This window comes from Zophobas morio, unplaced genomic scaffold (assembly GCF_036711695.1).
Source record: "Zophobas morio isolate AGI-343-1 ecotype UQ-CSIRO unplaced genomic scaffold, CSIRO_AGI_Zmor_V1 ptg000021l, whole genome shotgun sequence".
NCBI classification, from domain to species: Eukaryota; Metazoa; Arthropoda; class Insecta; order Coleoptera; family Tenebrionidae; genus Zophobas; species Zophobas morio.
This window is the reverse complement of record NW_026972126.1, coordinates 18,445,426-18,457,788: the sequence shown is the minus strand read 5'-3', so window position 1 is coordinate 18,457,788 and position 12,363 is coordinate 18,445,426. Positions and strand designations below refer to the sequence as shown.

The 12,363-nt window shown below is 31.7% G+C and overlaps 1 protein-coding gene across 4 annotated transcripts in view; it reads right to left on the bottom strand.

Moving 5' to 3' along the window:
* The window catches only part of Wake (wide awake), a 132,042-nt gene that overhangs the window by 67,714 nt on the left and 51,965 nt on the right, over positions 1-12,363 (bottom strand). The window contains exon 1 of one of the 4 annotated variants that reach the window (XM_064059828.1): positions 8,274-9,144. The exons of the other annotated variants lie outside the window; for them this stretch is intronic. Within the exon in view, the coding sequence (XP_063915898.1) occupies positions 8,274-9,129 (856 nt within the window). The 5' untranslated portion in view covers positions 9,130-9,144. Of the gene's footprint in view, positions 1-8,273; positions 9,145-12,363 lie in introns of those variants that run through there. 4 annotated transcript variants of the gene reach the window in all.

The window sequence follows — 12,363 nt, the reverse complement described above, 5'->3', positions numbered from 1 at the left end:
AATGGTATATTTTTATAGAGAAATATTAATTTTGCAATTAAGCTCCGCCTCCAAGCATCGAGAAATAAAAAATCAACACAACTGAGATAGGGCGGGTGGGTGGGGTTTACATTTTGCCTTTTTCAAATATATTTAGTCTTGTTTTCATAACGAAAAAATTAAAACATGTTTAAAATGGTAAATTTTATTAGAGAAATATAGATTTTGCAATTAAGCTCCGCCTCCAAGCTTACGACAAATAAAACAAAAATCATCACAATTAAGATAGGGCGGGTGGGCGGGGTTTATATTTTGCCGTTTTGAAATTGTATATTTAGTCATGTTTTTATCACCAAAAAGTTAAAACATGTTTAAAATGGTAAATTTTTGTATATTTAGTCATGTTTTTATCACCAAAAAGTTAAAACATGTTTAAAATGGTATATTTTTATAGAGAAATATTAATTTTGCAATTAAGCTCCGCCTCCAAGCACCGAGAAATAAAAAATCAACACAACTGAGATAGGGCGGGTGGGTGGGGTTTATATTTTGCCTTTTTCAAATATATTTAGTCTTGTTTTCATAACCAAAAAATTAAAACATGTTTAAAATGGTAAATTTTATTAGAGAAATATAGATTTTGCAATTAAGCTCCGCCTCCAAGCTTACGACAAATAAAACAAAAATCATCACAATTAAGATAGGGCGGGTGGGCGGGGTTTATATTTTCTCTTTTTCAAATATATTTAGTCTTGTTTTCATAACCAAAAAGTTAAAACATGTTTAAAATGGTAAATTTTTTTAGAGAAATATCAATTTTGCAATTAAGCTCCGCCCCCAAGCATCGACAAATAAAAAAAACAACACAATTGGGATAGGGCGGATGGGCGGGGTTTATATTTTGTGTTTTTCAAATATATTTAGTCTTGTTTTCATGACCAAAAAGTTAAAAAATGTTTAAAATGATAAAATTTATTAGAGAAATATAGATTTTGCAATTAAGCTCCGCCTCCAAGCTTACGACAAATAAAACAAAAATCATCACAATTAAGATAGGGCGGGTGGGCGGGGTTTATATTTTACCTTTTTGAAATTGTATATTTAGTCATGTTTTTATCACCTAAAAGTTAAAACATGTTTAAAATGGTATATTTTTATAGAGAAATATTAATTTTGCAATTAAGCTCCGCCTCCAAGCACCGAGAAATAAAAAATCAACACAACTGAGATAGGGCGGGTGGGTGGGGTTTATATTTTGCCTTTTTCAAATATATTTAGTCTTGTTTTCATAACCAAAAAATTAAAACATGTTTAAAATGGTAAATTTTATTAGAGAAATATAGATTTTGCAATTAAGCTCCGCCTCCAAGCTTACGACAAATAAAACAAAAATCATCACAATTAAGATAGGGCGGGTGGGCGGGGTTTATATTTTCTCTTTTTCAAATATATTTAGTCTTGTTTTCATAACCAAAAAGTTAAAACATGTTTAAAATGGTAAATTTTTTTAGAGAAATATCAATTTTGCAATTAAGCTCCGCCCCCAAGCATCGACAAATAAAAAAAACAACACAATTGGGATAGGGCGGATGGGCGGGGTTTATATTTTGTGTTTTTCAAATATATTTAGTCTTGTTTTCATGACCAAAAAGTTAAAAAATGTTTAAAATGATAAAATTTATTAGAGAAATATAGATTTTGCAATTAAGCTCCGCCTCCAAGCTTACGACAAATAAAACAAAAATCATCACAATTAAGATAGGGCGGGTGGGCGGGGTTTATATTTTACCTTTTTGAAATTGTATATTTAGTCATGTTTTTATCACCTAAAAGTTAAAACATGTTTAAAATGGTATATTTTTATAGAGAAATATTAATTTTGCAATTAAGCTCCGCCTCCAAGCACCGAGAAATAAAAAATCAACACAACTGAGATAGGGCGGGTGGGTGGGGTTTATATTTTGCCTTTTTCAAATATATTTAGTCTTGTTTTCATAACCAAAAAATTAAAACATGTTTAAAATGGTAAATTTTATTAGAGAAATATAGATTTTGCAATTAAGCTCCGCCTCCAAGCTTACGACAAATAAAACAAAAATCATCACAATTAAGATAGGGCGGGTGGGCGGGGTTTATATTTTCTCTTTTTCAAATATATTTAGTCTTGTTTTCATAACCAAAAAGTTAAAACATGTTTAAAATGGTAAATTTTCTTAGAGAAATATCAATTTTGCAATTAAGCTCCGCCCCCAAGCATCGACAAATAAAAAAAACAACACAATTGGGATAGGGCGGATGGGCGGGGTTTATATTTTGTGTTTTTCAAATATATTTAGTCTTGTTTTCATGACCAAAAAGTTAAAAAATGTTTAAAATGATAAAATTTATTAGAGAAATATAGATTTTGCAATTAAGCTCCGCCTCCAAGCTTACGACAAATAAAACAAAAATCATCACAATTAAGATAGGGCGGGTGGGCGGGGTTTATATTTTACCTTTTTGAAATTGTATATTTAGTCATGTTTTTATCACCTAAAAGTTAAAACATGTTTAAAATGGTATATTTTTATAGAGAAATATTAATTTTGCAATTAAGCTCCGCCTCCAAGCATCGAGAAATAAAAAATCAACACAACTGAGATAGGGCGGGTGGGTGGGGTTTACATTTTGCCTTTTTCAAATATATTTAGTCTTGTTTTCATAACGAAAAAATTAAAACATGTTTAAAATGGTAAATTTTATTAGAGAAATATAGATTTTGCAATTAAGCTCCGCCTCCAAGCTTACGACAAATAAAACAAAAATCATCACAATTAAGATAGGGCGGGTGGGCGGGGTTTATATTTTGCCGTTTTGAAATTGTATATTTAGTCATGTTTTTATCACCAAAAAGTTAAAACATGTTTAAAATGGTAAATTTTTGTATATTTAGTCATGTTTTTATCACCAAAAAGTTAAAACATGTTTAAAATGGTATATTTTTATAGAGAAATATTAATTTTGCAATTAAGCTCCGCCTCCAAGCTTACGACAAATAAAACAAAAATCATCACAATTAAGATAGGGCGGGTGGGCGGGGTTTATATTTTACCTTTTTGAAATTGTATATTTAGTCATGTTTTTATCACCTAAAAGTTAAAACATGTTTAAAATGGTATATTTTTATAGAGAAATATTAATTTTGCAATTAAGCTCCGCCTCCAAGCATCGAGAAATAAAAAATCAACACAACTGAGATAGGGCGGGTGGGTGGGGTTTACATTTTGCCTTTTTCAAATATATTTAGTCTTGTTTTCATAACGAAAAAATTAAAACATGTTTAAAATGGTAAATTTTATTAGAGAAATATAGATTTTGCAATTAAGCTCCGCCTCCAAGCTTACGACAAATAAAACAAAAATCATCACAATTAAGATAGGGCGGGTGGGCGGGGTTTATATTTTGCCGTTTTGAAATTGTATATTTAGTCATGTTTTTATCACCAAAAAGTTAAAACATGTTTAAAATGGTAAATTTTTGTATATTTAGTCATGTTTTTATCACCAAAAAGTTAAAACATGTTTAAAATGGTATATTTTTATAGAGAAATATTAATTTTGCAATTAAGCTCCGCCTCCAAGCTTACGACAAATAAAACAAAAATCATCACAATTAAGATAGGGCGGGTGGGCGGGGTTTATATTTTACCTTTTTGAAATTGTATATTTAGTCATGTTTTTATCACCTAAAAGTTAAAACATGTTTAAAATGGTATATTTTTATAGAGAAATATTAATTTTGCAATTAAGCTCCGCCTCCAAGCATCGAGAAATAAAAAATCAACACAACTGAGATAGGGCGGGTGGGTGGGGTTTACATTTTGCCTTTTTCAAATATATTTAGTCTTGTTTTCATAACGAAAAAATTAAAACATGTTTAAAATGGTAAATTTTATTAGAGAAATATAGATTTTGCAATTAAGCTCCGCCTCCAAGCTTACGACAAATAAAACAAAAATCATCACAATTAAGATAGGGCGGGTGGGCGGGGTTTATATTTTGCCGTTTTGAAATTGTATATTTAGTCATGTTTTTATCACCAAAAAGTTAAAACATGTTTAAAATGGTATATTTTTATAGAGAAATATTAATTTTGCAATTAAGCTCCGCCTCCAAGCACCGAGAAATAAAAAATCAACACAACTGAGATAGGGCGGGTGGGTGGGGTTTATATTTTGCCTTTTTCAAATATATTTAGTCTTGTTTTCATAACCAAAAAATTAAAACATGTTTAAAATGGTAAATTTTATTAGAGAAATATAGATTTTGCAATTAAGCTCCGCCTCCAAGCTTACGACAAATAAAACAAAAATCATCACAATTAAGATAGGGCGGGTGGGCGGGGTTTATATTTTGCCTTTTTGAAATTGTATATTCAGTCATGTTTTTATCACCAAAAAGTTAAAACATGTTTAAAATGGTAAATTTTTGTATATTTAGTCATGTTTTTATCACCAAAAAGTTAAAACATGTTTAAAATGGTATATTTTTATAGAGAAATATTAATTTTGCAATTAAGCTCCGCCTCCAAGCATCGAGAAATAAAAAATCAACACAACTGAGATAGGGCGGGTGGGTGGGGTTTATATTTTGCCTTTTTCAAATATATTTAGTCTTGTTTTCATAACGAAAAAGTTAAAACATGTTTAAAATGGTAAATTTTATTAGAGAAATATAGATTTTGCAATTAAGCTCCGCCTCCAAGCTTACGACAAATAAAACAAAAATCATCACAATTAAGATAGGGCGGGTGGGCGGGGTTTATATTTTGCCTTTTTGAAATTGTATATTCAGTCATGTTTTTATCACCAAAAAGTTAAAACATGTTTAAAATGGTAAATTTTTGTATATTTAGTCATGTTTTTATCACCAAAAAGTTAAAACATGTTTAAAATGGTATATTTTTATAGAGAAATATTAATTTTGCAATTAAGCTCCGCCTCCAAGCATCGAGAAATAAAAAATCAACACAACTGAGATAGGGCGGGTGGGCAGGGTTTATATTTTGTCTTTTTCAAATATATTTAGTCTTGTTTTCATAACGAAAAAGTTAAAACATGTTTAAAATGGTAAATTTTACTAGATAAATATAGATTTTGCAATTAAGCTCCGGCCCCAAGCTCACGACAAATAAAAAATCATCACAACTGAAATAGGGCGGGTGGGTGGTATTTATATTTTGCCTTTTTCAAATATATTTAGTCTTGTTTTCATAACCAAAAAATTAAAACATGTTTAAAATGGTAAATTTTAGTAGAGAAATATAGATTTTGCAATTAACCTCCACCTCCAAGCTTGCGACAAATAAAAAAAATCATCACAATTAAGATTGGGCGGGTGGGTGGGGCTTATATTTTGCCGTTTTATGTCCTTTCTTTTTGTATTTATTCTTATTTAAAATAATTTATTTTGCCATTTTAATCATAAAGAAAGTACTTTTGAATCGCCTACCGTACTGTGTAATATTAATAACACTGTAAAAATCAAGGCGAATTCATAAACCACTAGGACATTTGGACCCGATTACACCACTTCCTTAGTTTGGCTCGAGCATAGTACATACAGATGTGAGCGACATTCACAAAAAAATCCACAAAATGTACAAAAATTAAATAAACCATTTTCAAGTAGAATTTTTATAACACTTGTGGTTCTTCTCAGTAAAATAATAATTTAGCTGTCAATTGAAAGAAGGAAAAGAAATCTTTAAGCAGATTTTTTCATATACAGATTGATTGATTTAACGCGGATTCCTCGATACCTCATTAATATTATTAGAAATAGAAAAAAGTCACAGACCAAAATTGAACGATTTTTTGAGGACTATACTCTAAAATTGTTTTCAATTAATTATACGGAGTGTTCTGTTTTTACGGCGTAACAGAACTTAGTTTTTTTAAATTGAAGGGTTCACAAAAAATCACAGTGAGACTATTTTTAAAATCAACATTTTGTGGAGAAATAAACAAAGGTACGTGCTTTGTTGTGGTATAAATGAGATTAAATTTTCATATACAGAGTGTGTATAAAAATATTTTAACTATTACAATTTTCAAATATCGATTTTTCAGTTTTTTCTATATTTAAAGTTGATAGTAACTGCGATTTTTTACTTTTTTAATGAGGGTAAAACAATAGAGATACAGCAATAAAATACAGGATGTTCCATTTGAAAAAACTGAAATACTGATATTCGAAGATTGTAAAGTTTTAGAATTTTTTAAAAATACTCTTCATATTAAAATTTGATTTAGTTGATACCACAACAAGGTTTACTTATTCTTCCACATTATGTAAGAAAGACTTTAAAAATAATCATATTGCGATTTTTTTGTGAACCCTTCCATTGCAAAACATTTCAAGAAAATTGGAAAACGTGTCAACATCGTATCGGAATTTCAAAAATAAAAAAGTGAACTAAAATATGTAGAAATATATTGTTTCCTCAAACATTGGCCTGTAACTTATTTTCTTTGTAGTGACTCACCCTGTATATATGGTGAGTCACTAAGTGCGCGGACCCCGATATCTCATTAATTACAAGGGATACAAAAAAGTCAGAGACAACACCCATACGGTTCTTTGAGTACGACACAATAAAATTATTTTTGACTATACAGGGTGTTTTATTTTTGAGGTATAGCATACAACTTAGATTTTTTAAATAGAACGACCTACATATTTTTAGATATTCTCGTTAGTCTCTTTTTACGCATTACAATCGAAGTTTATTCTCATGCGACGTTGCCACACCACTCCAATTTTCCTAGATTTTTAGCGATTCACAAAAAAATCGCAATGTTATTTTTAAGACCTCTGTTGCAATATTTTATACAGAGATAAACAAAGGTATGCATTCTGTTGTAATGTCACTTTAACTAATTTTAATATACAGGGTGTTTATATAAAAATTCTAAAACGTTACAATTCTCAAATATAGATATTTCAGTTTTTTCAAGTAGAACAACCTATATTTTGTTACTGCATCTTACTCTATTTTTGTTATTGCAATCACGTGGTATCAAAATTTCAAAAATAAGAAGAGGTCGATCAGAGTATGTTAAAATATGTAGACAAATATTGCACAATTAAACGAATGTTGGAACGATAAGAACCTTTATTTTTATTTTTATCATAAATTTATAACACTTATGAATTTTATCAGATAGATTTTGAGACAGAAATACGATATTTGGAGATTAGAAGCTTAAATTTCGTAATTGTTTTTCGGTGTCAACGATAATTGGAGACGTTAATTTTGAAGTAAAAATATATTCAGAGATGAACAACACAAAAACAAATATGTTTGAAGTTAATGAGGGTAAAAAATGTAACTAAATACTGAAGTATGCTAAAAATAGAGCTCATATGTGTTTGATGTCTAGACAGGACAGGACAATTTTTTATTGTTGATTTTATAGTCACTTTACATCAAAGAATATTTTTTTCTTTTTTACCGATTTGTTTTTGTAGCAAACTGTGATATTTATTTTTTTGGTACCGAAAGAAAAATTAAAAAAAAATATAAAAATACAAGTGCTTACATACGAAATAAATGCACAAAATTTATCTGAGTAGGAGCCAACGAATTTTATTTTTGACAAAATTCTCAGAAATTAAACACAGTTAAAAGTACAGATTGACAGTTGATTGAAAGCTAGTTGGAATTTTGACATTAATTTGTCACAATGAAACTGAAAATCTTAAATTTTGTGTTTTTTTTTGCCTAAAAGGTTAACTTTTAATACACAAAAAGTTGCTAAGGTTGCGATGAACTTTACATGAGTTAAAATAAAACAATAAAAAACGAAAAATCTCGTACTTAAATTTAAAAAAATTGTTAATTTTTGTGTTAAAATTTTACACAATATCTGATTTTGTTGTGTTCGTTCCGTGTGAGCAGTTGTTTTGAATTTTTATCGAATGTTTTTTTTTGTAGATCTTTTCCGGTTTGTTAAAACAACTACATCACAAACTTGATGTTTTAATAACAATTCTATTATTGGTTTAAAGTAAATTGCGAAATGTTTGTGACACTACTTGTTATGATTTCCCATTACAGCGGAATCTTATCACAATCACCTCAAGAAACTCAATAATTTTAAATAAAATGTGTCATCGCCTTCTCACTTATCAATCAGATAACCGTCACCCGTCTCTGTTGACTTTAACACTCTACGGCTTAACCACAACCTTGAAAATAATCCTCAAACCGCCAAAAGACCACTCTCAACATCTCAAAAAATACAAACGTACTTGCGGTGGACGAAAAGGACGAATTCCTCACGTTGCTCCTCTTCCTGGTCGCCGTCATCGACAACCGCAACGTGTTCCTATAGAAACCGTTTTGCCTATAATCGTACCCAAATTCCTCGAACCGTCCTTGACGGTGACATTCCATTCCATTTTTATGGAAGCCGTTTCCGTCGTACCCATCGGGCTGCAGACTCACGGGCTCGCAGTTCTCCTTGATCGGAATCTGGAGGATCTGCGCGGCTTTCGGCGCCACCACCGGCGGCGGCGTGCTCACCACCTTCTCCTTTTTCTTGAACGGCAGCTTCACCTTCTGCTCCAGCCGCACCATCGGCGTCTTCAGGATGGTCTCCACCGGCTCCTTGACGAACACCTCGGGGATCAGCGAGTACTCGTAGTACGTGCGCTTGTAGTCCTGCAGGCTGGACATCGAGGGCGTTTTCTGCATGGGGGGCTCCTCGGCGCCCTTGTGGCTGAGCAGTCGCGCCCCTATGAATCGGAGGGACGCCCGCACCGACTTGGACCGCTTGAGGTGGTTGTTCTTCCGGCGTTCGGTTATTAGATCTGCCATTTTCGCGGTGACACTTTTTTTATTTTTCACTTTACCCATCACCGCGAAAACACACGTGAAAACGCTACGAAAGTCCGACACGCGTCCTGCATCTTTCACTGCGCATGGTTGACTGGATTTCAAATTACGAACAGCTGTCTGTACGTCTGTTATTACGATGAGCGTAAACCCAAGAAGGGGACTATTGTGTGAAATCATAGGCGCCGACTCTGTGAGTGCCCGGGGGCTCGAGCTTCCGACAAGAGTTAATACTCGCTTATTTAATGCTAACAGAGTAACGAATCTCATTTGCCTTGGGAAAAAGCAGGAAGCAGAGTTTCACGAAAATTATATGTACATACGATGGATAAACTGCTCGTGAAAGAAGTTTCAGCACTTCTAATAGACGAACAGTCGACGAAATTAATTGTCTTAAATGTGTTTTTTTGGAGAATCGTATTTCTTGATCGCTTATTTTTTTAACAGCACTTCCGAAAACTATTTGAAACAAGGCTAAATTTAATGCCATTGCTGATACTGCATAACAAAAAAAAACATTTATTTTTAATGAACGAATGAGTTAATTTTTTAATAATAATAATAACAATAGTAACAATAATAACTTTATTATTCCTACAACTAAAAACTAACAAAATTAGAGTTGCCAAAACTAAAGATGGGAAATTTTGAAATTATCATGAAAATTTGATTTAAAATCGAATATTTTGAAAATCAGCCGCCCTTTTGGCTATAGATAATTTTTCCTGATAGACGTGTCATACAGAAATACAATTTTTTCAACTCCAGTTGTTCCAGAGTAGCACTAGATACCTCCTTTAAGAAAAGTGTCCACGATTTTCGATTTTGCCCGTCAAAATTTATCTTCCAGAATTTCTTTTGGAGTTTCCTGTGGTTTTGTGAAACAGCTCATTTTTTTAATTTGAAATTTTTTGCCTTTCCACAAGGATCGTCGAAAATTACTAAAAACATTTCGTTTATTAATTTTGACTTCTAGTTTTCTATAGCCTCATTTTTTGGAAAAACCCTGCCATTTTTCGAGAATCGCCAAAACTAAACACGGAAAATTTTGAGATACCCTGAATATTTTATTTTTTGACTGATTCCAGCATAAACGCAAGTTTTTTAGGGCTTCATTTCTTCGGAAAGCCTGGCACTTTTCCCAGAGTCTCCAAAATTAAAGTTGGCAAATTTTGAGATATCTGGAAAATTTGATTTTTGATCAGAATACTCGTATTTCTATTCATTACTGGTATTTGAAATTTTTGACCATTCCTCAAACACTGTCGAAAATTTCCAAAAAAAATTCGTTCGTTAATTTCGACTTATAGAAGCTTTTTCGGATTAATTTCTTCGAAAAATTTTACAATTTTGTTCAGAGTCGCTGAAACTAAAGACGGCAAATTTTGAACTATCTTGGAAATTTGTTTTTGGACCCGAATCTTTTGAGAACCAGTTGCTGTACCGGATTTAGATATTTTTTTTCCTGATAGACGTATCATTCTTGTACCAACACATTTTTTTTTTCATAATTTTTCTCGATCCAGTTTTTCCGTAGCCTTGAATAGTTCTTTTAAGAAAAATGTTACGACTAGTCCAGGATTTTCGATTTTTGCTCCAGTTTTGCTCCGCTACCATCAACACGAGATATTTTTCACGAATTTTACACGGTTTTGGGAAAAAGCTCACTTTTCTAATACCCTAGAATTTGAATTTTTTTACCTTTCCACAAGCATCTTCAAAAATTCGCAAAAAAAAAAAAATTACCAAGAAAATTTCATTTGTTAATTTCGACTCCTAGAAGTTTTTTAGGGTTTCATTTCACCGAAAATCCTGCCACTTTTTCAGAATCGCCACTAACTAAAACAAATTTTGGGGTTGAAAATCTGATTTTGGACCCCAATATTTTGAAAATCGGTGGCCGTTTTGGCGTCTAATTATTTTTCCTGATACACCAACTATTCGTCCGCAAACAATTTTTTTTCATAATTTTTCGTCATCCAGGTTTCCAGTACTGGATAACTACTTGAAAAAAACTGTTAGGGTTAGCCCATGATATTTGATTTACCTCCCAGACTTTTTGTGGATTAGTTTTTCGAAAAAGCTCAATTTTTTTGATACTCAAAGTAGTAGTAATTGAAAATTTTGACCTTTCCACAAGCACCGTCGAAAATTACCAACAAAATTTCGTTTGTTAATTTCGACTTCTGGATGTTTTTAATGGCTGCATTTTTTTTCGAAAGGTCATTTTGACATATCTCGAAAATTTGATTTTGGATCCGGATATTTTGAAAACCAGTCGCCGTTTTGGCTTTGGATTATTTTTCCTGGTAGATGTATCATTCCTGTGCAGACATATTTTTTTTTCATACTTTGTGTCCATCCAGGTTTTCCGGAGTAGCACTGGATAGCTCCTGTAATAAAAGTGTTACGATTCTTCCAAAGTTTTGGATTTTGTCCTGAAATTTTGCTCCGGAACCATCAACACGATATATTTTTCGATTTAGCTCGTCCAAATTTATCGTCCAGGATTTTTTTGAATTTTCCTGCAGTTTTGCAAAAAGGCTCTTTTTAATACCCTAGTATTTGAAATTTTTGACTTTTCAACAAGCACTGTCGAAAATTACCAAAAAAATTTCGTTTGTTAATTTTGATTACTAGAAGTTTTTATCGCTTTATTTCTTCGAAAAACCCTCACTTTTTCAGAATCGTCACTATTAAATACAACAATTTTGAGATTTCTTGAAAATTTGATTTTTGGCTAGAATATTATGACTGGTCCAAGATTCCCAATTTGTTTTTCTGTAATTTTGTTCCGAAACCATAGATACGATATACTTTTTGATTTAGCTCGTCGAAATTTATTTCTCAGATGTTTCTGCAGTTTTGCGAAAAAGCTTATTTTTTATACCTTAGTACTATGTATTTGAAATTTTTGACTTTTCCACAAACACCGCCGAAAATTATCAAAAAAATTTCGTTTGTCAATTTTGACTTCTAGAAGTTTTTTAGGCCTTAATTTCTTCCAAAAATTGTGCCACATTTTCTAAGTAGCCAAAAATAAATATGACAAATTTTGACAAATCTTGAAAATTTGATTATTTTAGACCCAAATATTTTAAAAAACCAGTGGCCGTTTTGGTTTTCGTTTCTTTTTCCTAATAGACGCATTATTCCTGTGCAAACATTTTTTTTTTCTAATTTTTGTCCATCCCGGTTTCTCGGAGTAGCACTGGATAGCTCTTTCAAGAAGATTCTTCCAAAATTTTGGATTTTTTCCTGAAATTTTGCTCCGGAACCATCAACACGATATATTTTTCGATTTAGCTCGTCAAAACTTATCTTCCAGAGTTTTCTTGGATTTTTCTGCATTTTTCTGAAACAGTTCATCTTTTTAATAGCACAGTTTTTGAAATTTTTTACCCTTCGTCAAGCATCGTCAAAATTTACCAAACAAATTCTGTTTGTTAATTTCGATTTCTAGAAGTTTTTTAAGGCTTCATTTCTTCGAAAAACCCTGCCGCT